We start from the raw sequence: 24,055 nt of genomic DNA on the forward strand, positions 1-24,055 counted from the left end.
CCAAAAAAAAACCACATATGAAATATTTAATAAATCTGCATGCAAGCTGTTATATTTGACTTTTTTACCTTGCCACAGCAGAGATTTTCCACCCATCGTAAATGTACACAAGCACAAAAGCAGTCTTGCTCACCTTTGTCGACCACACTGCATCACTTGTAATCAACCCTTTTTCTTCATCACCTTCAGTTCTGCTTCCTGATTTACCACTTGAGGTACTTGATGCCTCCTTTGAGTAAGCAAAAGGGTCTGAATTTTTTTGCTGGATTCTTCCTCCTCTGGCCCGATAATCAGCTAGCATTCTCCCCAAGCTCTGGCTGTCCCCCAAGTGCTCAGCAATTCTGGTGCTCACAAGCTCATGTGAGGGCAGGACTTGAATGGACTTGGCCTGAACACTTCCATTCATGCCCTGAAGGCCAGAGAGATCCCTAAGCATCTGTTTCTTCCGCCTGCTCTCCATTTCCTTGAACTCCTTATTGAGAAGAGGAGACCAGTAAACCTGCTCCGCAAAATAATCTCGGGTAGAGCATCTCATGCCCTTGTCAGTTAAAAGGAAGGGCTCCCGGAATGTGATGACTGGCGAGATGCAGAGGATCACATCTTTCAACTCTTGCTTAAAGGTCAAAGAATCAGTCTTCCGTTTATCTTCAGAAGAGGTTACTTCTTCAGTAACATACAGGCCGGTGTCATCCTGCAGAGGGTCTCTAAAGGCTCTCATCTGGCTTGTGGGATCCGGAAGCTCCTCTATTTGCTGCAAAGCCTCTGGCTGCTCACTGCCTATGGCGTCCTCTTGGTCATCCACATGGAGTGGCAGCAATGACTCTGGTACTGATGGAAAGAGAGCGCAGGGGGCACCCATCGGGCAAGCTGCTGGGGCATGCTCTTGAGGCTTCAAAGAGGCAACATCCTGCGGCACACTCTTATTTTCCTGGTCACCCTTTTCAAATAGAATCCTTGATTCTAGCAAACTGCCATCATCAGAAGGCAGAAAGTCTGGAGGGAAGTCAGGCTCCCGGGGGAGGGGACTTCCGCTGAATGGCTCCTGTGCAGCCCCTTCATCCTCCTGTCCCTCAATCAGAGAATGGAAGGAAGGGTTTTGCGTTAATGTTGGAGGCATAGCAAATTCATCCATAAGGAAGGAGATTTCTAGTTGAGAATGATAAGCTACACAGATCATAAATATTAAGATCTCCTTAACTCGAGCCAGCTCATAATCAGAGCCTCCTCTAAGCTTGATTGTACAGCCCAGGTGCTGTGGACAGCCTTCAAAAAACATCAGTGTTTTGGTTTGTTCTACAAATAAACAAACACAAGGTTAAGAAGGTTTAGGTGGCAATCCAGAAGTCCAGACAGAATTAGTTCATTATCTTAACATCTACCAGATAAAAACTCTTAAGACCATAGTTGTATGCTAACAGCCATTTCCTACTATTAATATGTCAACATCATCATTCTGCTGAGTTTATTCATTTCCTCAGATCCCCCCATTTCAGGTGAACCTACACTAAAGACCACTCACCATTAGGCAACTGAAACATCTGCATGTAAAACTTGTGACAGGTGCCCAGGTGGGGTTTGGTGAGCAGCTGGTCCATTGACATCACCAAATCGCCTTGGGTCATCCGGCTAACTCGTTCTAAAACTTGCTAGAACACAGAACAACATCATAGTACAAAATTAAAGATGAATAAAATTTTAGTACATTTTATATGGAAAAACAATAGAAACACTTGAAAATGCCCTCACCAAAAAAAAAAAAAAAGAAAATAGAAAATGCCCTATTTTCTTTCAAGATGAATTTCCTTGATTTTAGTAATTATATGACTTTTACTGATTCTAGATAAGTCTACACTTAGCAATCAATATGTGCTTACTAAAATAAACCATACTCACATTAATAATATCAAAAGACATTTAAGTATTATTCACTGGCACAAGATACTGATTCAGCAGTGGTGGGTGGGGAATTTCCACAAGTGACCTCCATACTAAAGAAGGTAATTTTTCAAGGGAGAGAAAATTTTCTGCTTTGTATGACTCCCCAAACAAAATGACGCCTCTACAAAGACTACTTAGTAACTAATGTCAACTACACCTGTGGTTCGGTAGACACTTATAATGAGTGTTACATAACTCATTATGTATGAGTGCTACATTAATTAAACTTTCTTCAAGCCTGAGATCCTCCAGTCTTAAATAAGGAAAGCGCTGCCGTTCCTGTACTTTCAATATATACAGTACAGCTAAGAAATAAACAATCAAAGAACACTGTATATCCACCACACATGCATATAAATTTACAAGCTGTCATTTTTAGAAATAATAGAAAAATAAGAACACTCACTGATTTTACATTAATGACCAAAGTAATGCCGTGTTCCAGCAACATATCCTGTGCAATTCGAGATACCGTTTTCTCAACCAGAACCAGTGTGGGTCGAACATCAACTATTCGCTGTACATAATTCTTTAGGAATTCCCTTTCCTAAGCAAAATAAATAAAAAACATTGTATGTGGTACAAATCAAGATCTAGACATGTAAAAATACTAGGGCAGTGTGACTAGTAACATCAAACTAAGTTTTCTTCATCCACAAACCACTACTAATAGAAGTTTCCTACTAAGTAAACATTGTACTGATGTGTTAACTCATTTTTCAGGTCCTCAATCTCAGGTAAAAATATGCTAAATATCACTTACCACTGTGTAGGCAAATTAATTTAAACACAACCAAGAATACTATTTATCATTCTAAACTGCTGACTATGCTAGAAAGAGTTTCAGAAGAAACTTTATTCTCCAACTCACTAATTTTTCTTTGAAGGACTCTGAGTTCTTAATAACTTGTAATAAAAGCCAAGAATTCAATTAGCTAGCTCTCAAAGCTTAAAAAATCAAAAAATTCTCACAGCTTCCCAAATGAAAGCAACTAAGTATTTTTAATATAATTATGGATTTCCCCTTTTACATTCTGAAACTAACCAGAATAACTCTTCTTTCAGGTATCTGAATAAATAACTAACAGACACTGTTTCAGCTACTTCCTAACTTCTATCTCCCAACAGATAATATTCTACTTAGAACAGTGGTAGTGACAAATTAAAACAATGTTTAATACAATTTCATGACAAAGGCTTACTCTCAAAGCAAATGAATGTTGTAAATAACAACTCGAGTTTAAAAAATGTGATTAGTTAATTGCTTTATAAAATCTCTAGACTCAGGAGACAGTGGAAGGTGGGGACACACCTGTCACTTCTGCTCCAAATGCCCAGTGCTTTCTGAGTCAATTTTGTATTCATGGTCAGAGCCACCAGCAATGGATGAGCCTATTCCCTGCAATGAACTTGCCTTGTTATGTTTCTTTTCACCTTTCTCTGTCTTACTAATAGAAACTGGACATTCTCAAATTATCCCATTATTAACAAAAAGAAAATTTTTTCCCATTTTAAACTTTTGTCCTTAATTTTTAATTTTTTATTTTTTTCTTAATTTTTATTTTTACTCTATTTTTTTCTTTAATTTTTTTCTTAATTACTTATTTTTGGTTGCTGCACGAGGGCTCTCTGTAGTTGCGGGGGCTACTCTCCAGTTGCAGCACACGGGCTTCTCATTGCGGTGGTTTGTCCTGTTGCACAGCAACGGGCTCCAGGCGCGTGGGCTTCGGCAGCTGTGTCTCATGGGCTCCGGAGTGCAGGCTCAGTAGCTGTGGCCCACAAGCTGCTCTGCAGCATCTGTGATCTTCCAGACCCACATTGGCAGGCAGATTCTCAACCACTGGACCCCCAGGGGAGTCCCAACAAAAGGAAATATTTTTCCCTGAAATGTGTTAATCTACTCTGCTTATTAAATTGCAATGTAATGACATTTTAGACTATTTTATTTGTGCAGCTTCAATAAAGAAGAACTAAAATAAATTCATTTTTGTTTAAGCTTCTGGCCACCAGTATAGGGATAGCAAATACATTTCCTCACAGTTCCAGCTCCAGTCAACTATTATGATTGTACATGAAGCGCCTTGCTACAACTGGGGCTTGGACCAGGCTCAGCAGGGAACGAGTATCAGGAGGCAGGCCCGGGAGACAGAATGGAGCAGGGGTAGACCAACAGACCTCTGGGGCAGACCTTGTGAAGACAGTATGATGCCCAGCCTAATTTTATCCTTGCCCTTTTTTTCTCATTCTCCTTTTTTACGAGCTACCCTGCAGCTTCCTCTTTGACTGGTCATGCCACGATGAGTTCCCCCACTCCAAGCAAAGGGTGGGGGAGTGTCAAATCAACTGATATTTTCTGTCAATTCAAACTAAAAACCTGAATAGGTCAGGACTTAAAGATACAATAAACTATGTTCTGAAGCACTGATGAACAAGATGCTTTGTTGCTGTTATTCAGTTGCTCAATCGTGTCCAACTTTTTGAGACCCCGTGAACTGCAGCACGCCAGGCTTCCCTGTCCTTCATTATCTCCCAAAGTTTGCTCAAACTCACATCCACTGAGTCAGTGATGCCATCCAACCATCTCATCCTCTGTCATCCCCTTCTCCTCCCACCTTCAATCTCCCAGCATCAGGGTATTTTCAAATGAGTTAGTTCTTCGCATCAGGTGACCAAAGTATTGGAGTTTCAGCTTCAAACATCAGTCCTTCCAATGAATGTTCAGGCTTGATTTCCTTGAGGATTGACTGGTTTCATTTCCTTGCTGTCCAAGGGACTCTCAAGAGTCTTCTCCAACACCACAGTTCAAAAGCATCAGTTCTTCAGTGCTCAGCCTTCTTTATGGTCCAACTTTCACATTACTACATGACTACTGGAAAAACCACAGCTTCGAGTATATGGACCTTTGTCAGCATAGTGATGTCTCTGCTTTTTAATATGCTGTCTAGATCTGTCATAGCTTCATTTTCAAGAAGCAAGTGTCTTAATTTCATGGCTGTAGTCACCGTCTGCAGTAATTCTAGGGCAAAAATAAAGTCACTGTTTGTCACTGTTTCCATTGTTTCCCCATCTATTTGCCATAAAGTGATGGGACTAGATGCCATGATCTTAGCTACTTGAATGTTGAGTTTTAAGCCAGCTTTTTCACTCTCCTCTTTCACTTTCATCAAGAGGCTCTTTAGTTCCTCTTTGCTTTCTCCCCTAAGAGTGGTGCCATCGGCATATCTGAAGTTATTGATATTTCTCCCCATAATCTTGATTCCAGCTTGTGCTTCATCCAGCCTGGCATTAAACATCTTCTCCTATCTTAAAGCTTCTTTTCAGATTATGAATTTACTCAGACATCCAACTGTGCAATAGTTTAAACGTTCTTTGGCATTGCCCTTCTTTGGGATTGGAATGAAACTGACCTTCTCCAGTCCTGTGGCCACTGCTGAGTTATCCAAATTTGTCAGCATATTGAGTGCAGCACTTTAACAGCATCATCTTAATATAATTATACAAGTTACAATTAACAAGTTATATTAATTAAATCATGTTTGTTAATATACATTTGCCCAGAGCATATGTGTCCAACATGAAGACTTCAGTCTATTAACCTGGTCATAAAAGGGGAGTTACAGTGGATAAATCTAAGGACAACTTTTTGGTAACTAAATACAATTTTACAACAATTTTACATCTCTGCAATCAGGATATATCTTGCAAACCATGTGGTTGTGATTTAAGTCTGTAAGTCTTCCACTGATACCAGTGAGATCACGAAAATTCCCAGCATCAAAGTAGCTCAGTTTTCCACAAACTATAACTGTGTTTCTTCTGATTCCTTATTTCAGTTCTCACTGAAAAGTCACAGTAAATCAGAGCTAGAAGGAATGGCATAAATCTGGTTGAAACCCCTCATTTTTACTGATACCTAGCTGAATTCCAAAAAGGAAACAGTCCCAGTTAACAGAGTTCACTAAGCAGCAGAGCGTGGTGACTTTCACCACAATTAAGTTTTTTCTGTGTCTGTGAATTGAGAACAAAAGTTTCCCTGGTGGCTCAATGGTAAAGAATCCACCTGCCAATGCAAGAGACATGAGTTCAATCCCAGTTCTGGGAAGATCCCACATGCCTTGGAGCAACTAAGCCTGTGCACCACAACTACTGAGGCTGTGCTATAGAGCCCAAGAGCTGCAATTACTAAAGCTACGCAACCTAGAGTCCGTGCTCCACAACAAGAGAAGCTGCCACAATGAGAAGCCTGTGCACCATACCCAGAGAGTCGCCCCCACTCACAACTACAGAAAAGTCCATGCAGCAACCAAGACCCAGCCAGATGAATTAATTTTTTAAAAAAAGTTACTACTCCTATCATATGCAAAAGTGAGCTCATGAATTTCCAAGTAATGCTTTTCCTAAATGTTTCTGGAACCGAATATTAAGTGTTTCTGCTATAATAGGAAAAACACATTTCTGAAAACTTCCCATTCTGAGCAACTGCAAATTAATTAATAGCGTTTATGGGAGAAAAGAAGTTGGGGCAGACAACCTATACAACTTCATATCAAAAGCACTAATAAGAATAATAAGTGGTACCTTGACAGAGGACTTGGACAGCCCAGCCAAGCAGCTTAGCCTAGCTGGAGGTGGCCTCAAGGGAAATTTTAAATGTACAAAATCAACTGCAACAGTACAAGTGGAAATGAAGCTCCAAGCAATGAGTGCCCAAAAGCCATCCAGGACCAGGGGCTGGGTCTCCCTGGGGAGAGAGCTCTTTCAGCAGGAGCTCATTTCTAATTTCTTAAAATGGAGCTAAAGGGCTGTGTGGGAACTGAGCTGAGGCTGTTCTTCCTTCCAGCTGAGGGCTATAATCCTACTAAAGCTATTCTGGGCCTCCTCACTTAAGAAAAACCACACAGAAATGGACACAACTTCCATCTGACATCACTCCCTTTTACTGACACTTGGTGTTCTAGAAACATGTTTTAGTAGAATGGTCTATATTGAAAAACAGGTGTTACTGCTGGAAACCTGATTAAAAATCGTTAGACAAATCCTTAAAGTAAGTTCATGACCCCAGTGGGAAGAAAAAACAGGATTTGGATTTTCACCTTTTTTTCAACTATTCCCCAATAAGTCACATGTTGCCATTAACACTTTGCAACTAAAAACAGTGACAAAGGCTTTGGTAAGCTTCTAAAGTATGATACATAAGAATGTCTTCTATAATACATTTTTTAATGAAACAAGAGCAGTGAAGTTTGCCTATCAAATTTAACCAGCTGGAAGAAAGTATAAGAGTTGGCAAGTACCTTAGTATACAAACATTCCTCCAGATTATGGTTTCAGTAAGGAGTTCTTACCTGAAGCACAATAGGATCAATGCAAGTAAATTTGGTTTCTTCTCTGTAGAGATATTCAATGGAACACTTCAACAGAAGAATTTTGGGGTTTTTAATAGAAGAATTCATCTAAAATATAAATGAACAGTTTGCTAAAACTTTGAAAGTTTGCAATTTATAGACCTCCTTTAATCACAACTCTAAGTTCATACTGGTCATAATTCCTCTAAATAGATTCCCTCATTATATTCAGATTAAAATACTCTCATTTATTTTGTGCTATTCTTTTTTTTCAAAGCAAATAATTAAAGCCATGCAAAGTTCTTTAAAAACTGGCTTCTTTTTCACTAATGCTATTTTACCCAATTTTCTATACTCTTAACTATCTTTTTTTAAATCCTTAATGTTTTTAAGAAAAGTTATCACACCCTCAGTAGGAGGGAGAGGGACTTAAAAAATAGGCTACTTGATAAACTCCCAGAGATCAGCAATTCTAAAAGCAGAATTTAACTTTTCTAAGACTCAAGAAAAGTAGAGGAGGGAGAAAGGAATTAAAACATCTGCTGAACATATTTTTGATGGAATAAATTTCCAGCAGTTGTAAATTTGCAAGCTAAACTGAGAAACAAGAAGTTAACAACAGAAAATCTTTAAGCACATCCAGAAATAGAGACTCAAACAATATACCCTAACCACACAACTAAAGCCAGAGGCAGAGGAGTCTGCATCCTGCAACAGAAGTTTCCATCTGACCAAACTTATTAGCAGGGCTTTTTTAGTAACTACAAATTAAAGACTAACTCTAAACATGGTCATTGGGGCCAGACATTCATTCACCCATATGTGACCACCACACGCACATAACTTTTTAATTCTGGAGATGAGCACAACATACCTACCTCTGAATTCAACAAACATCATTTAATCAGATTTAAAGTACTACTTTGATGGGTATAGTGCTGTTTTAATAAAACTCTATGTAGAAATATGGACTTTGGATCATTGCTATGAAATAATATCAAATTCAAACATAATTTTATTTATCTATGGTCACTAATACTTTTCAGGAAGTTTAATACCTTATAAAAATATATTATTATTCTCAGCTTAGAAAAGAGTGAAAACAGACTGTAGTTTATGCATTCAGTTGCTCAAGCTTGAAATTTGCCTGAGCTCTCACTGTAACCAAACCAACAGTACCAGAGATGAGGCCAGGTGTCTCTATTTTTAACACATTCTCTTAGTGATTCTGAAGCACAGCAAGGTCTGAGAACACTGTTACAGATCATCAGTTTCTCTAAAAGTGAGAACCAGTAAACAAATAAACAACACTGGAAACACCCAGAGTGATTCCATTAAAAAGTCCCACCCAAATGCAAATTGGTGCAGCCACTATGGAAAGCAGTAGGGAGTTTCCTTAAAAAAATAAAAACAGAGCTACCATATCATCCTGCAATTGCACTCCTGGGCAGACATCCAGAGAGAAACTCCAGTTTGAAAAATACACACACCCCAATGCTCACAGAAGCACTATTTACAACAGCCAAGCCACAGAAGCCATCTAAATGTCCATCCACAGATGAATGGATAAAGATGTAAATACACACACACACACACACACACACACACACACACACACAGGAATACTACTCCACCATAAAACAGAATGGAATCATGACATTTACAGCAATAAGGATGGACCTAGAGATTATCATACTAACCAAGTCAAAGACAAGTATCATATGATATCACTTCTATGTGGGATCTAAAATATGATAAAAATGAGCTTCTTTAAAACAGAAACAGATTCACAGGCATAGAAAACAAACTTATGGTTATCAAAAGGGAAAGTGTAGTGTGGGGGGCAAGGATAAATTAGGAGTTTGGAAATGGCAGCCACTGTGTATAAAACAGATAAATAACAAGATCCTACAGTATTGCACAGGGAACTATATTCAATATCTTGTAATAAACTTAATGGAAAATATGAAAAAGAATATATATATATATATGCATATACCTATAACTGAATCATTTTGCTGTATACCAGAAACACAACACTATTAATTAACTATACTTCATTAAAATAAAATTTCATTTCATTAAAAAAGTAGTCCCACCCTTCCTCTACCCACCTCTCATTCTCACTCCCCTAAAACTACTAAATGAGAATTTCTAAGGTTTGGGCTTAGGAATCTACATTTTTAATAAGGTCCTGATACATATTACATTTGCTAACCAGTAGCCTTCAGAATAAAATGAGAGACAAAGTCCTCATCTGCTTCCTCCAGCCTCATTTCCTACCAGTTCCTGGCATCATCTGGCACCTTAGGATCTCAGACTTTCCTTAGTACAAGGGGTTATTTACCCTTCTCTCTGTTCTGGTACTAGAAAGAGGCCTCACAGCTGAAGGTACAGAAAAAGATACAGAATTCCAGTCATAATTCTGTGTTCAGCCCTATGAGGAAGAACAAAGTTTTAAAATGGTAGGCCTCTGGAAGAATTCTGGTCTGTTAGAAAATCTTTTATCCCTGAGATGTGGCAGGGTCAAGAGAGAAATGACACCAGCATCCTCTCAGCCTGTTGACTGGGAAGCCTTCTTCTGTCTGATGAGTTCTCACTGTCCAAGTCCCTGTCATCATCAGCTCTGGGAGACTCTCCCTGAACCCCCAAATTTTACTGCTAGTCACTCCTCCCTGTCCAGTCTCCTTTCCCTCCATGGTGAGGGCACCCTCAGCTTGTTGGCTTGGCACACAGTCATAGTTTGCTGAACTTCAATGTTGAACTGAATCACATTACCTTTTTATGTGCAATATTCTTGGTGCAAACAAATCCATTGACAACCACAGAATCAAACTTCTTTCCACCTGGAATCTAATGAAACAATTAAGAAAACAATACAATTCGATATACATCTTTAGAATGCAGTCAAATGAATTCTATTAAGTATTATTTCCACTTTTTGTTTTCACTATTATGTAACCAAATAAGAACAAAAAGTTCTAGGATGTATTTCTTCCTTTCAACCAATAATTAATGGCACCTTCCTACAATCATCAACTCTTTAACATACTATCTGGTACTCTAGAATACCCATTTGACCAAACAAATTAATGCCAGATGTCAATTAAAACCACTATTAAGTTAAACATCATAGGCAAAAAATATAGGCAAAACTCCACTGCTCTCTAAATAAAACAATTACCCCCTGCTTTTCCTCAGAACACTAACAGCATGTGTGAAGAGAGGCCTTCTTATAGATGACACATCAAGAGGAGGAAGTAGGAAAGTTTGGGTTCCCAACTCACTGCAAGCCCAACTTACCCCCGCCCCCACTCATCTCTCACTTCCTAAGAGTCGCTTTTATGACCTTTAAGTGCACTGCTACCAAATAGGACAGAAAAACTTCCCTCTTCTCACCAAGCATCCCTCCTGGCAATGGCCCTTTCAGATTACCATTAAGAGACAAATTACTATTGGGCCCATCTCATGAACACCAAACATGAGGAAAACACTGGCAGAGCTCACTTTTTTGATGTGGACAAACTGGCGGATATCCATGTCATCATCCCGGTTCTTGACGTCAGGTCGGACTGTCTGAACAACCTGGCAGACCAGGGATACGATGATGTCCCTCCAAGACGTTGACAATGACTCACTATGGAGCAATTGTTGGAGCAGCGCCATCATGTGGTTATGATTAGCTGAACTACAAAAATGTTACAGGAAAGACATGTGCACAGTTAATACTGCCACGGAAAACAGCTCTGAAGATGCAACACAGTCTACAAAGAAACCAGCACATGACTTAATGGCTTACAGGTAAGATCTTCTTGGTCATTTTATTCTTTCAGCATATCTGCACCTTAATGCTTTTGCATATAAAGAAAATCTGTGAATATTTTCAATTAAGATAACCCATTTAAGGGAGGTTCAAGAGGGAAGAGATATGGGCATACTTGTAGCTGATTCATGATGTACAGCAGAAATTAACACAACACTGTAAAGCAATTATCCTCCAATTAAAAAATTGAAAAATAAATAAAACAAAGTCTATGGGTTTGATAAAAAAAAATCCTATTTAATTCAATTAAATTTTAACACATAAATAACAACGGGGATAGACAAGCACAACTAGGACGCTCTGCTTTATTAGAAGTTTTACCAGAACAGGCTTTATTTCCTCAGTAATGTTAGCATTTTTGACTTTATAAGGAAGAGCTATACAAATGCTTATCAAGTCACTTAAGATTAGAAAAATGGAGAATTAAAATGAATAAGCTCACTGCCTTACAGCAACCTCTCCATAGCTTGTTTCTCTCCATTCTCCTCCCTCAGCAGCTCCAGGTTGTTATGATGCCAGCCCAAAGGTGTGAAAGGCAGTTCTTTGGATTTTTCCTCAACTCGACGGTTAAATAAGGATTCTAAGTGTAAAATAAGAAATTATATTCATTGTCAAGTTTTATACCATCTACTCAGAGATTTAGAAATCACCAACTTATCTTTAAAAAATTTTTAAGTTAGCCAATTCAAATTATTGATGTAAAAAAAGCAAGGACATGTTTAAATTCATAGATAAAAAAAATTGAGTCTGAGTTAGAAAGTCAACATTCTCAACAGCCAAAATCAGAGACAGAAGTGTAAAGAGTAAATTTACATAAGCAACCAGGGCTCTCAAGAAAGTAACTATAAATACGGCTTTTGAAAAGCAAATGAAATGAGATTTGTTTACAGTCTTTTTATTTATTTGGGGATATTAAGAAAGAGAGGTGGTTAATTTTCCCTATAAAATCACAAACTGAACACTGCATTCAACAGAAATCAGAATGCAAGGAGAACTTGTGATAATGTGGGTGCTGAGAAAAGCTCAGCTTTGATTCGTCTGAACCAGGATATGACAGTCTAGAAAGTCTACTCAAACAATCCTTTCAGTGTGTCTTTTTCAATACTAGAACAAAAAAGGCTTTCTTCTTAATTGGCAAAACTTTTACAAGTCAGACCAAAAAATTAACTGTGAAGAAATCAAACCATGGTAAATAGTAATTTATATAAAATTTTGTAAATGATCAAAACAAAAAAAAAAGGTAATACTAAATGCTTTGCAAAAAAGATGCTCACTAAATAACTTTTGAAATTGTGATTGAATAAATAGAAAGAAAAGAGGTAAAAATTCTCTAGTCTTTCCCCTCTTAAAGCAAACTGAACAAATACAAAAAACTAAACAGTCCAGCAGCCTCCAGAGTAAAGCCAGTGTCCATGACAAGTGAGGTACAAGAATAGCACATTTCAATTATGTAAACCCTTGGTCTATAAACATCTGGTTGAACCAGGTGCTTGAAGGTGAATTTAGAAATAAGTTGTGACACTATCTGTCAGCAGCTGCCCTTGTACCAGCTCACCCTACCTTCTCTCTTTTATGTGAAACCCTCCCATTATGTGAGGCCTAAACTGTAGCGTGTTATGGACCAAATAAGTGTGTCTTCACTCCACAACAAGCTAAGTAGGGGTGGGGTTAGGAAAGGTTTGTATTCTTCTGTACTTCCTTTCATCCCCAAGGAAATCATAAGCAGAATTAGTTCTTTATTTCCTTCAGTCCACTTATTGTCCAAATCCAGAGAGCAAGCAGCATCCTCAATTAGATAAGATCTGCCTGTGGCTTTTTGATAAGCTTGACAATCACTTGATGATATGTCTATCAATACTTAATACTATATTCATGATACAGAAAAGCATTTCCGTGATATAGAAAAGCCTTTAAATGAATAAAATTCAAAATCTAGGTAAAGACTTTTAAACAATTATTTTTCAGATCAGAGACCTCTCAAACTAAGTCCAAGTTTATATTTTTGGTTTTCAGCAGTCTCAAGGCTACTGAACATATTGAAAAACTGTGTTCCTATGGTACTAAAATAATATAATGCATTGTCAGTACTCACTCAGTGCCAATCAGTATCCTGGGCCCACAGTGTATCTCCATGAACAAGAGACACGATCCCATGTATAGCTTTTGATAAAATTACCTTTGATGAAGGCGTCACTTATTGATAGCTGTTGTCCTCCATTGTCAGAAATCAAATACTCTGCATGCCAGCGAGAGAACAGAGAGAGGAGGAAGGAAAAGGAGAGGCCTATGACTACAACAGGCTAGCATAATTATACAGAAAACACACCCACACACAAAGTATTACTCACACAAAACCCATACAGCCAAGTCACGTAAACTTTAGGCTAAAATATCAGTTTATAACTTGTTCTGCATACTTCATACTAAACTTGATAGACTTAATAACTCAACAGAGCCATGAGACAGCAATGACAGATAATCTTTTTAACAGATCATTTTTCCCTTATCAAACCTGAACTGCTTTATGAAAACTGAGGTCTGTCACAGATTTGCACGACAAGCCTAAAAAGTTACACTCTTTATCTCATCCACAGCCATATAACAAATAATAAGTTCAAATAGAGAACACATTGCATAAAAAAAATAAGGTGGGGTTTTTCGAATTTCAAAATATAAGCTATAAAACAAATTAATACAAAAATGATAATGGAAGGGAATTAAGATATAACTCATAATGATTATATTAGTTTTTAATTTGAGTTTTCATGTTTCAAAAATTCTAACCAAACACTTCCAAATAGTTGCTGAAAGATAACTTCTGAACACACTCTGAATGTGTTCTTTCAAAACTTTTAGAATATTAAATATCACAAGTGAAACTTATTCTTTACTTTCGCATGACCTTTCCTCTAGGTCTGTGACCAAGCACAGCTCAAATGAGGTTCTTTCTACCGTGCAAATTTAACCACAATGCATTTTAAGTCCTTTAAGGTAAAGGTGATTCCACAAAATTCTTTTCAAGTAGATCTCATTTATAAACAAAAGGGCTTCAAAGTCAATGTGTTTATAAGCCAATACACTCATCCTTCAAAACAAAAGAGCAGAGAAAAAAAAATTTAGCAAGTTCAAGTGTGCCATGCCAAAAACAATATAATCAAGTATGTGGACCAGTGAAAACAGATATTATACTTTATTTCTACACCTCCCTCACAGAAATTAATAATGCCAATGCCTGTTTATCCGACTAATATAGAGAGGCTTTAGAAGCTTTATTCTTCAGTCTAAAGGATATATATGTACATATATATATATAATTTCAGAAGCAATAGATTTTCCCCACTTAATTATGAAAAAACTTTAAACATACAGAAATCCCTATATATCCTCCATCAAGACTGAACAATTGTTAATGACTTGCCGTATCTGATTTCTCTGTGTGTTTTTTTCCCAGACCATTTGAAGTTACATATATCACGACATTTTACCATTAATACTTCAGCATGCATCTCTTAAAAACTAAGAGCATTCTTCTCTAGAGCCATAATATTTACACACTTAAGAAAACTGACAATTTCTTAATATCATCATATTAGTCCATATTCAAGTTTATCTGTTTCCAAAATGCTTTAATAAATTTTTTTTCCCCTCAAACCTGGATCCATTAAGGTTCATACATTACATTCTCTTCATTTTCTCTTCATCTAAAGCAGACCTTCTACCTTTTTCTTTCTCCTGATATTGAATTTTGAAAGAACTTAGGCCAAATGTCACATTCTGGATTTGATGGACTGTCTCCTCACGGTGCTGTTTAACTTGCTCTTATACCCCACAGACTGGTTCCAAATAGGAAAAGGAGTACGTCAAGGCTGTATATTGTCACCCTGCTTATTTAACTTATGTGCAGAGTACATCATGAGAAACGCTGGACTGGAAGAAGCACAAGCTGGAATCAAGATTGCTGGGAGAAATATCAATAACCTCAGATATGCAGATGACACCACCCTCATGGCAAAAAGTGAAGAGGAGCTAAAAAGCCTCTTGATGAAAGTGAAAGTGGAGAGTGAAAAAGTCGGCTTTAAGCTCAACATTCAGAAAATGAAGATCATGGCATCCGGCCCCATCACTTCATGGGAAATAGATGAGGCAACAGTGGAAACAGTGTCAGACTTTATTTTTTTGGGCTCCAAAATCACTGCAGATGGTGATTGCAGCCATGAAATTAAAAGATGCTTACTCCTTGGAAAAAAAGTTATGACCAACCTAAATAGCATATTCAAAAGCAGAGACATTACTTTGCCGACTAAGGTCCATCTAGTCAAGGCTATGGTTTTTCCTGTGGTTATGTATGGATGTGAGAGTTGGACTGTGAAGAAGGCTGAGCGCCGAAGAATTGATGCCTTTGAACTGTGGTGTTGGAGAAGACTCTTGAGAGTTCCTTGGACTGCAAGGAGATCCAACCAGTCCATTCTGAAGGAGATCAGCCCTGGGATTTCTTTGGAAGGAATGATGCTAAAGCTGAAACTCCAGTACTTTGGCCACCTCATGTGAAGAGTTGACTCATTGGAAAAGACTTTGATGCTGGGAGGGATTGGAAGCAGGAGAAGGGGACGACAGAGAATGAGATGGCTGGATGGCATCACTGACTTGAGGGCCGTGAGGCTAAGTAAACTCCGGGAGATGGTGATGGACAGGGAGGCCTGGCGTACTGCAATTCATGGGGTCGCAAAGAGTCAGACACGACTGAGCGACTGAACTGAACTGATACCCCCATGTTTCCCTATAAATGTGGAGTTAGGTCTAGGGGTTTGAGGAAGTCATGCTTTTCATTTTCTTTTCTAGGTACTACTTGCTAACTTTCCAAGAATAGTTCAGAATCCTGCTTCCAACACATAATAAAATATATTCTAACTGCATAGCTCTCCATAACAAATAGTGAGAAATTAATCAAACCAGAAAATCACAGACTCAGTTTTACACGTTTCTGAAAATGAGTTAGCTTATGTAATACAAAAAAAACATGAGCATCTTTTTAAGCATAGATACTTAAACAAATTTTAACAATTCATATTTCCTCAGTGTTAAAAGCTAGAGAACAATCCCTAAGAAAAGATGTAACAATTTTAGTAACCATTAATTTTAATGGAAAGATGAGAATCACCCATTCTCATTTGTATTTAAGAGAAACAAAAGCCAGACGCAGGGGAAATCTATTATTCTTTCATTTTCTGAACTAGATCATTCTGATGACTTTAGCTTCTGGTAACCAGTGTTCCTCTTAATTACAATGTAGAAAAAATTAATTTATTATGTCTCAACTTCACAAAAGAGAAAAAAATTAATTGTTATATGCTAAAAGCTAACGAGAGAGAAATGTGAAAGCCAGAAACATTTACTAAGGGGTAAGAGTTCTCAAATTATAGGCTCTCTGAAGTTATTACTAAGAAAGAAGGTAATTATTCTGGTGTGTGTGTGTGTATACACATATATGGGCTTCCCTGGTGGCTCAGACAGTAAAGAATCCACCTGCAATGTAGGAAACCTGGGTTCAATCTGGAATATCACTCAGCCATGAAAAAAGCATGAAATCTTTCTATTTGTGAAAACATAGGCTGACCTAGAGAGTATTATGCTATACCTAGCATAAGTAAGTCAGAGAAATAAAAATACTGTATGATTTCCCTTATATGTGGAGTCTAAAAACAAAACAAATGAATAACCAGAACAGAAACAGAGTTATAGATACAGAGAGCAAACAAGTGGTTGCCAGAGAGGAGGAGAGTGGAAGAAGGGAAGAAATAGGTGAGGAGATGAAAGGGTACAAACTTACAGTTGCAAAATAACTAAGTCATGGATATGAAATGTATCATGTGGGGAATATAGTCAATTAACTGTGTAATATCTTTATATGGTAATATATCATACTGAACTGGCAATCATTTCAAAATGTATAGAAAAATGGAATAACTGTTGATCAATTATACCTCAAAAACAAACTCAGAAAAAGAGATAAGACTGGTGGTTAGTAGACAAAGGGCATGGGGGGAGGGGGACTGGAGGAAGGCAGTGAAGAGGTACAAACTTTCAATACCAGGGACATAATATATAGCACAATAAATATAATCAACACAGCTATATATCATATGTGAAATTTTTTAAGAGTAAATTCTAAGAGATCTCATCATAAGAAAAAAGTTTTTTCTATTTCTTTTATCTTGCATCTATGTGAGATGATAGATGTTCACTAAACTTATACTGTGATGAAGAAGTGAAGTCACTCAGTCGTGTCCGACTCTTTGCGACCCCATGGACTGTTGCCTACAAGGCTCCTCTGTCCATGGAATTTTCCAAGCAAGAGTACTGGAGTGTGTTGCCATTTCCTTCTCCAGGGGATCTTCCCAAGCCAGGGATCAAGCTCGGGTTGCCCGCATTGCAGGCAGACACTTTACCGTTTGAGCCATCAGTTCAGTTCAGTTCAGTTCAGTTCAGTCACTCAGTCGTGTCCGACTCTTTGCGACCCCATGAATCGCAGCATGCCAGGCCTCCCTGTCCATCACCAATTCCCAGCGTTCACTCACACTCACATCCATCAAGTCAGTGATGTCATCCAGCCATCTCATCCTCTGTCGTCCCCTTCTCCTCCTGCCCCCAATCCCCCCCAGCATCAGAGTCTTGTCCAATGAGTCAACTCTTCGCATGAGGTGGCCAAAGTACTGGAGTTTCAGCTTCAGTATCATTACTTCCAAAGAAATCCCAGGGCTGATCTCCTTCAGAATGGACTGGTTAGATCTGCTTGCAGTTCAAGGAACTCTCAAGAGTCTTCTCCAACACCACAGTTCAAAAGCATCAATTCTTCGCTGCTCAGCTTTCTTCATGGTCAAACTCTCACATCCATACAGGACCACGGGAAAAACCATAGCCTTGACTAGACAGACCTTTGTTGGCAAATGTCTCTGCTTTTCAATATGCTGTCTAGGTTGGTCATAACTTTTCTTCCAAGGAGTAAGCGTCTTTTAATTTCATGGCTGCAATCACCATCTGCAGTGATTTTGGAGCCCAAAAAAATAAAGTCTGACACTGTTTCCACTGTTTCCCCATCTACTTCCCATGAAGTGATGGGACCAGATGCCATGATCTTCGTTTTCTGAATATTGAGCTTTAAGACAACTTTTTCACTCTCCACTTTCACTTTCATCAAGAGGCTTTTTAGTTCCTCTTCACTTTCTGCCATAAGGGTGGTCTATACTGTACACCCTAAAATTATATACTGCTTTTTGTCTATCTCAATAAAACTAGAAGGGGGGAAAAAGTAACAACCACCACCACCAGGCACTCTCCATCTCCTTATTATCTTGGATTTCACTTCTTCTTAGCAGTGAGTGTTCTTTCTTATCTTGACAGAAGTTAAAAAATAAAGCTTCAGTTAATATTATATCAACTTCCCCAAATAACTGACCTAACTTTTCTTTCCTTGCATCACAATTTTAAAAATATTTTCCAAGATATCCTTGACATTTCCTGCAGTCTTCAGTACAATCTGGACTTCTGCTAACCTGCCACTTTTTTTGAAAGCACTGACCCTCTTTCAGACTGATCCTCATATGAAGGCTAACTCTCACAATTTTAGTAGAAAAAAAATTTTTTTTCAAAGGTTGAGGTCAGAAAACTGCCAGAGGAGTTGTGACAGTTTTTCCAACTGTCGGTGCTTCCCCTTTCATCTTCCTTAGAGATGCAATTTAAGGGTGCACTGTCAAAACGTCAATGGGGCCTTCTATTTCATTCTTCTCCTAACATTATGAAGTTGGGTTTCCTAAAGCAAATGCTTGACTGGGCTCAGCAGCTCACTGTTTGCTATTATGAATTTCATGATGTCAGGTCACTTTCTTCATGATTTCAAAAAGCGCCTTAACTTTCCAAGAGATGAAATCATCAACAAGTCAAAAATGTATTTCATAACTCTACTTTCAGCACAATGAAACTGCCAGCAACTATGTCCAGGAAATAGATACCTCTATCATGACAGATCATGCCACCTCTGAACCACATCTATCATTCATATGACAAAAATCCAAAACCTCCACATGACCAGCATCTACAGTTAAATCTCACCCAAGCGCCCAGTCTGCGTCAATGTCCTTTCATACTCACCCAATGTTCACCACTTCTCCAATTTCTGCTTTGAGGATTCTGATACAGATGTGTATCATACTCATGTTCAGTGCTAGTCAGGTCTCTCCTTTTCTTAAACCTAAACTGGCTTTTAATTATATCCAACAAAGTAAGCCTCATCACCCATTGAAAAAAAAAAAAAAATTTCTTTTCTGCATACTGCTATATTCAATTTTAGTAATGGCTTAAACTTATTTTTCCTTTTATACCAAATCTCCTTTGAATTATGATTTTTGAGTCAGTAGACTAAAACCTCAAATAGAACAGCTAAAAGAATGATTTTTTTTTGTATTAGAGAAGAAAACTTTTTTACAAATACAGCATGTATACAACAAGCATTTTAAGTAATAAAGATGCTTTGGAATGTGTGAATGTTTTTCGCCAGTCTAGTTCAAGCACCTGGAAAGGTTTAGTGAAACACTATGCTACTGGGTAACAGCATAAGCAAAGAGGCTTTAAAATATTAAATGAAAAAAGAGAAATGAATAGAGCAGAACATCCATGTTATAATGCAAAGAAATGCCACCTTGGAAGTTGCACATTATGCTAAGGGAAAAGTAGTCTGATGCTGTTCCCTTTAATGACTAAAAGCTTTAAGCTGGGTGTGGTGGTACTAAGGGAGGAAACAAGAAATGAAAGGAACTGGAACCAACCAAAAAGAAAAAAAACATGTGGAGAAGAGGTGTGGGAAAAATGAGAAAGGGTGGACCAAAACCCACAGCAAATCCCCTCAGCCACGGGGACAGAGGAAGCAAGAAGGACAGGCCGGATGAGATCCACAGCCCAACTCTCCAGCCTGTGTTCAGGTTCCAGGTGGTGAGTCCCTCCTACCTTTTTGGTCAGCAGGGTGAGGGGGCACATGTGGGTACTTGGAGGGCTTCTTGATATGGAAGTTCACGTTGTCCAGCTCCACGTTCAGGCTGATGGAAGCGGCTGAGTCACTGTCCACTGTGGACTGGAAACTGCTGACTGATGTGCGCTTGCTAGGACTGGCAGAATCTTTTAGTGTTGGGGAGGGGAAAGAAATATAGGGAGAGGAGGGGAGTAAAAATGGGTTTCATCAGGGTATTGGAGGAAAGGAGAAAAATGGTTTTTTTTTTAATATACAAGCCCAATGTGCAATACCAAAATGGATACAGTATTTTCATGTATTGATACTTCTGTGTAGACTTAATAAAATTTGAACCAGTTAAATATAAAATGAATTTTTAAAATAAAGAAATATATTGGAGGTTCTGCAGAGAGAAGGCCTGATATCATAGCGAAGAGGTGAGAAAGTTGTCTACTGCAATATTATTAGCTTGGAGTTATTTTTAAGCTGCTGCAAACTAAAGACCACAGCGAAATCTGAAAACACCAGTGATTCAACAAATTGGTTTCTTAAGAAAATACTGTATCTAGGACAACGATTGCTATCAGATGTTCTTTACGTTTAGTTGAAGCCATAAAACTTAACAGTAGGATTGTTGCAACTAAATAAACAAAACACTGTATCATACATACACGTTAATGATTCATAAAAACTGAAACGTCAGAAAGTGAAACTCACTAGTCAAATTATCGTCACCTTCTTCAGCTATCTGCTCAGTGTCACTGTCATCAAACTTGATGTCTTTAAACCAGGATGGCTCAGAGTGTCCTTCCACGGAGTTCACCGAGTCACTGTCCGGAGAAGGGGTCTCGGAAAATTCTGTACTCTGAACGAGTCAAGACAGAATCCAAGCAATTGACTCACAATGGCAACAATGTTGAGGCTGTCACACTACAAATAAATTCCAGCCTAATAATTGTATAAGGCTAACCACTGAATATATTAAATAAGCAAATCAGTAGAAACTTTTAAGTTGTAAGCCAGCATTGTAACTGGCATTTCCACTCTTACAACTATAATATTCATGAATCAGCAGGCTAAAAGGCAGCATATTATGACCAAACATATTATACAGATTTTATAGTGTTTCATTTATTTTATTCCTGAGAGTGAAGATGGCTTAGAATTTATCATAACCCTGTGCCAATGCTAGGACACAACTTGGAAAACTGTTAGATTTTCAGACATACTACCACCAGTCTTTGGGAGCATCCATCTTTTCTACCCAATCATTTTCCAACTTTAGTTCACAAAGGTGTTACAGGATATTATTTTATCAAGTTAATACAAACAAGAAGTTTATGTTAAAGCTTTTTAAAACTTCTAAGTATGTGATTTCCATGTTCCTAATTAAACTAAAGAAACAGAAAAGAAAAAGAATAGTCACCATTTTATCAGTTATACAATTTAATACTGCTATGGAGTCAAAATCTATTGTAACAGTAACATTAAATTTTTTAATGATTTTATTACATACACTTCCTCTTAATCCTAAAAACAACAGACATAATAAAATTAAAAACCACTGAGGGTAAATGACACTACAAAGTCAAGCTTAAGAAAAGCTGCTGCTGCTGCTAAGTTGCTTCAGTCGTGTCCGACTCTGTGCGACCTCAGAGATGACAGCCCACCAGGCTCCCCCGTCCCTGGGATTCTCCAGGCAAGAACACTGGAGTGGTTTCCCATTTCCTTCTCCAATGCAAGCTGTACAAACTGAAAAGTTTGGGATTTCAAAGGGTTTTTCATCACAACTACCAACCAAGTAAAAATGTTAGAGCTTTCCTCAAATGGCAGGGAAAACATACTAGAAAAGTGTATCATTGGGTAACTCAACTACTTTTTATTCCCAATGACGAGGAAGACTTGGTAATGAAGCTCTCTGTATTCTCATTAGCCGCACCACTGAAGACTACCTGCAACGGCCTGTACAGCGCATACTCATCCCTGAAGAGCTGGTCGTGGTGACTGACGCAATCCAGCCAACGTCCATCCACCATTGCCTGTCCAATTGCTATAGCCTGGGCCCTGAATTAAGACCAGAGAAAACGAAAACTTTTAAGACAATAATTTTACAAGATGACACACAAACTAAATTTATTTTCTATTCTAATCAGAGTTGGAATTTCAAACAGTCCTTGGATAGGTGAGGGATAAAACAAGAGAGATTTGAAGCTTAATTAAAAGATTTTCTCAAGTACCACAGTAAAGAAGAACCTACAGACAAGGCAGTCCCAACAAGACCTAATTTCAATTACACAAACATCAACAAGTATTCAAGGCAAGCATCATTAGTTCAGTTCAGTCACTCAGTCATGTCCAACTCTTTGCAACTCCATGGACTGCAGCACACTAGGCTTCCCTGTCCATCACCAACTCCCAGAGATTACTCTACTCATGTCCATAGAGTCAGTGATGCCAGGCAACCATCTCATCCTCTGTCGTCCCCTTCTCCTGCCGCCTTCAATCTTTCCCAGCATCAAGGTCTTTTTCAGTGAGTCAGTTCTTCACATCAGGTAGCCAAAGTATTAGAGTTTCAGCTTCAGCATCAGTCCTTCCAATGAAAACTCAGGACTGATTTCCTTTAGGATGGACTGGTTGGATCCCCTTGCTGTCCAAGGGACTCTCAAGAGTCTTCTCCAACACCACAGTTCAAAACCATCAATTCTTCGGCGCTCAGCTTTCTTTATAATTCAACTCTCACATCCATTGATCTTAGCTTTTTCAATGTTGAGTTTTAAGCCAGCTTTTTCACTCTCCTCTTACACCTTCTTCAAGAGGCTCTTTAGCTCCTCTCTGCTTTCTGCCATAAGGGTAGTGCCATCTGCATATCTGAGGTTATTGATATTTCTCCCAGCAATCTTGATTCTAGCTTGTGCTTCATCCAGCCCGGCATTTCTCACAATGTACTCTACATATAAGTTAAATACGGTGACAATATACAGCCTTGACATACTCCTTTCCTGATTTGGAACCAGTCTGTTGTTCCATGTCCAGCTCTAACTATTGCTTCTTGACCTGCATACAGATTTCTCAGGAGGCAGGTCAGGTGGTCTGGTATTCCCATCTCTAAGAATTTTCCAGTTTGTTGTGACCTACACAGTCAAAAGCTTTGGCATAGTGAATAAAGCAGAAATAGATGTTTTTCCGGAACTCTCTTGCTTTTTCAATGATCCAACGGATATTGGCAATTTGATCTCTGGTTCCTCTGCCTTTTCTAAATCCAGCTTCAACAGTTCATGTACTGGTGAACCCTGGCTTGGAGAATTTTGAGCATTACTTTGCTAGCATGTGCGATGAATGCAATTGTGCAAGCATATTCCTGTACTTAGCAGAGGAGGATAAAAAAGACTGTTGAGAACAGTAGGGCTCCTGTCCTCAAGGAGCTTACAGTCTTTGAGAAGAGAATACCAAATATTATAGATGTAAGTATAAAATGTATATATACACACACACATATATATACATGAAATAGACACTAACACATTGGATTTATATGGCATTTCACAATTTATCAAAAAATTTAGTCCATATTACTGCATTTCATTTTCACAGCTTCTTCACAGGATCATATTTTCATATTTTTCTCACTGGAGCTGAGAGATCAAGTCTCAAAGAGACTGAATAACTTCACAGAGGGCATAAAGTTAAAAAAAGACACAATCCAAACTGGAAGCTTCACTGTTTACAGCTGTTTTTTCTCTTCCACATGCTTGTTTCTTCCTATGGGAGGAGTAGCAGCTACTCTAAACAAGCAGAAAAGCCAAGCGACACACCACCCTGAAAGGCAACAGGACCTGTCTGGTGCTTTCACACAAATGATTTGTGAGGCCGGCTAGCACACTCTAGATGTGGCTAATGGACCCAGTTTTGAAGACAGGTCGAAAGTCCACATTAGGGAGCAGAAACAAGAGA

General features: G+C 38.4%; 1 protein-coding gene across 10 annotated transcripts in view; it reads right to left on the reverse strand.

The window, feature by feature from the left end:
- Positions 1-24,055, reverse strand: part of PIKFYVE (phosphoinositide kinase, FYVE-type zinc finger containing) — an 80,640-nt gene that overhangs the window by 32,244 nt on the left and 24,341 nt on the right. For 6 of the 10 annotated variants that reach the window (XM_013971403.2, XM_013971383.2, XM_018060169.1 and 3 more), the window contains 11 exons: positions 22,057-22,168; positions 20,822-20,969; positions 20,104-20,271; positions 13,283-13,342; positions 11,557-11,686; positions 10,791-10,971; positions 10,062-10,136; positions 7,284-7,391; positions 2,345-2,485; positions 1,520-1,646; positions 134-1,293 (listed from right to left, as the gene is read on the reverse strand). In XM_013971403.2, coding sequence (XP_013826857.2) covers positions 134-1,293; positions 1,520-1,646; positions 2,345-2,485; positions 7,284-7,391; positions 10,062-10,136; positions 10,791-10,971; positions 11,557-11,686; positions 13,283-13,342; positions 20,104-20,271; positions 20,822-20,969; positions 22,057-22,168 — 2,410 coding nt within the window. Of the gene's footprint in view, positions 1-133; positions 1,294-1,519; positions 1,647-2,344; positions 2,486-7,283; positions 7,392-10,061; positions 10,137-10,790; positions 10,972-11,556; positions 11,687-13,282; positions 13,343-18,312; positions 20,272-20,821; positions 20,970-22,056; positions 22,169-24,055 lie in introns of those variants that run through there. The other 4 variants (XM_018060205.1, XM_018060191.1, XM_018060180.1 and 1 more) reach the window with 3 other exon arrangements.

Source organism: Capra hircus, chromosome 2, assembly GCF_001704415.2.
Source record: "Capra hircus breed San Clemente chromosome 2, ASM170441v1, whole genome shotgun sequence".
In the NCBI taxonomy this organism is placed as follows: Eukaryota; Metazoa; Chordata; class Mammalia; order Artiodactyla; family Bovidae; genus Capra; species Capra hircus.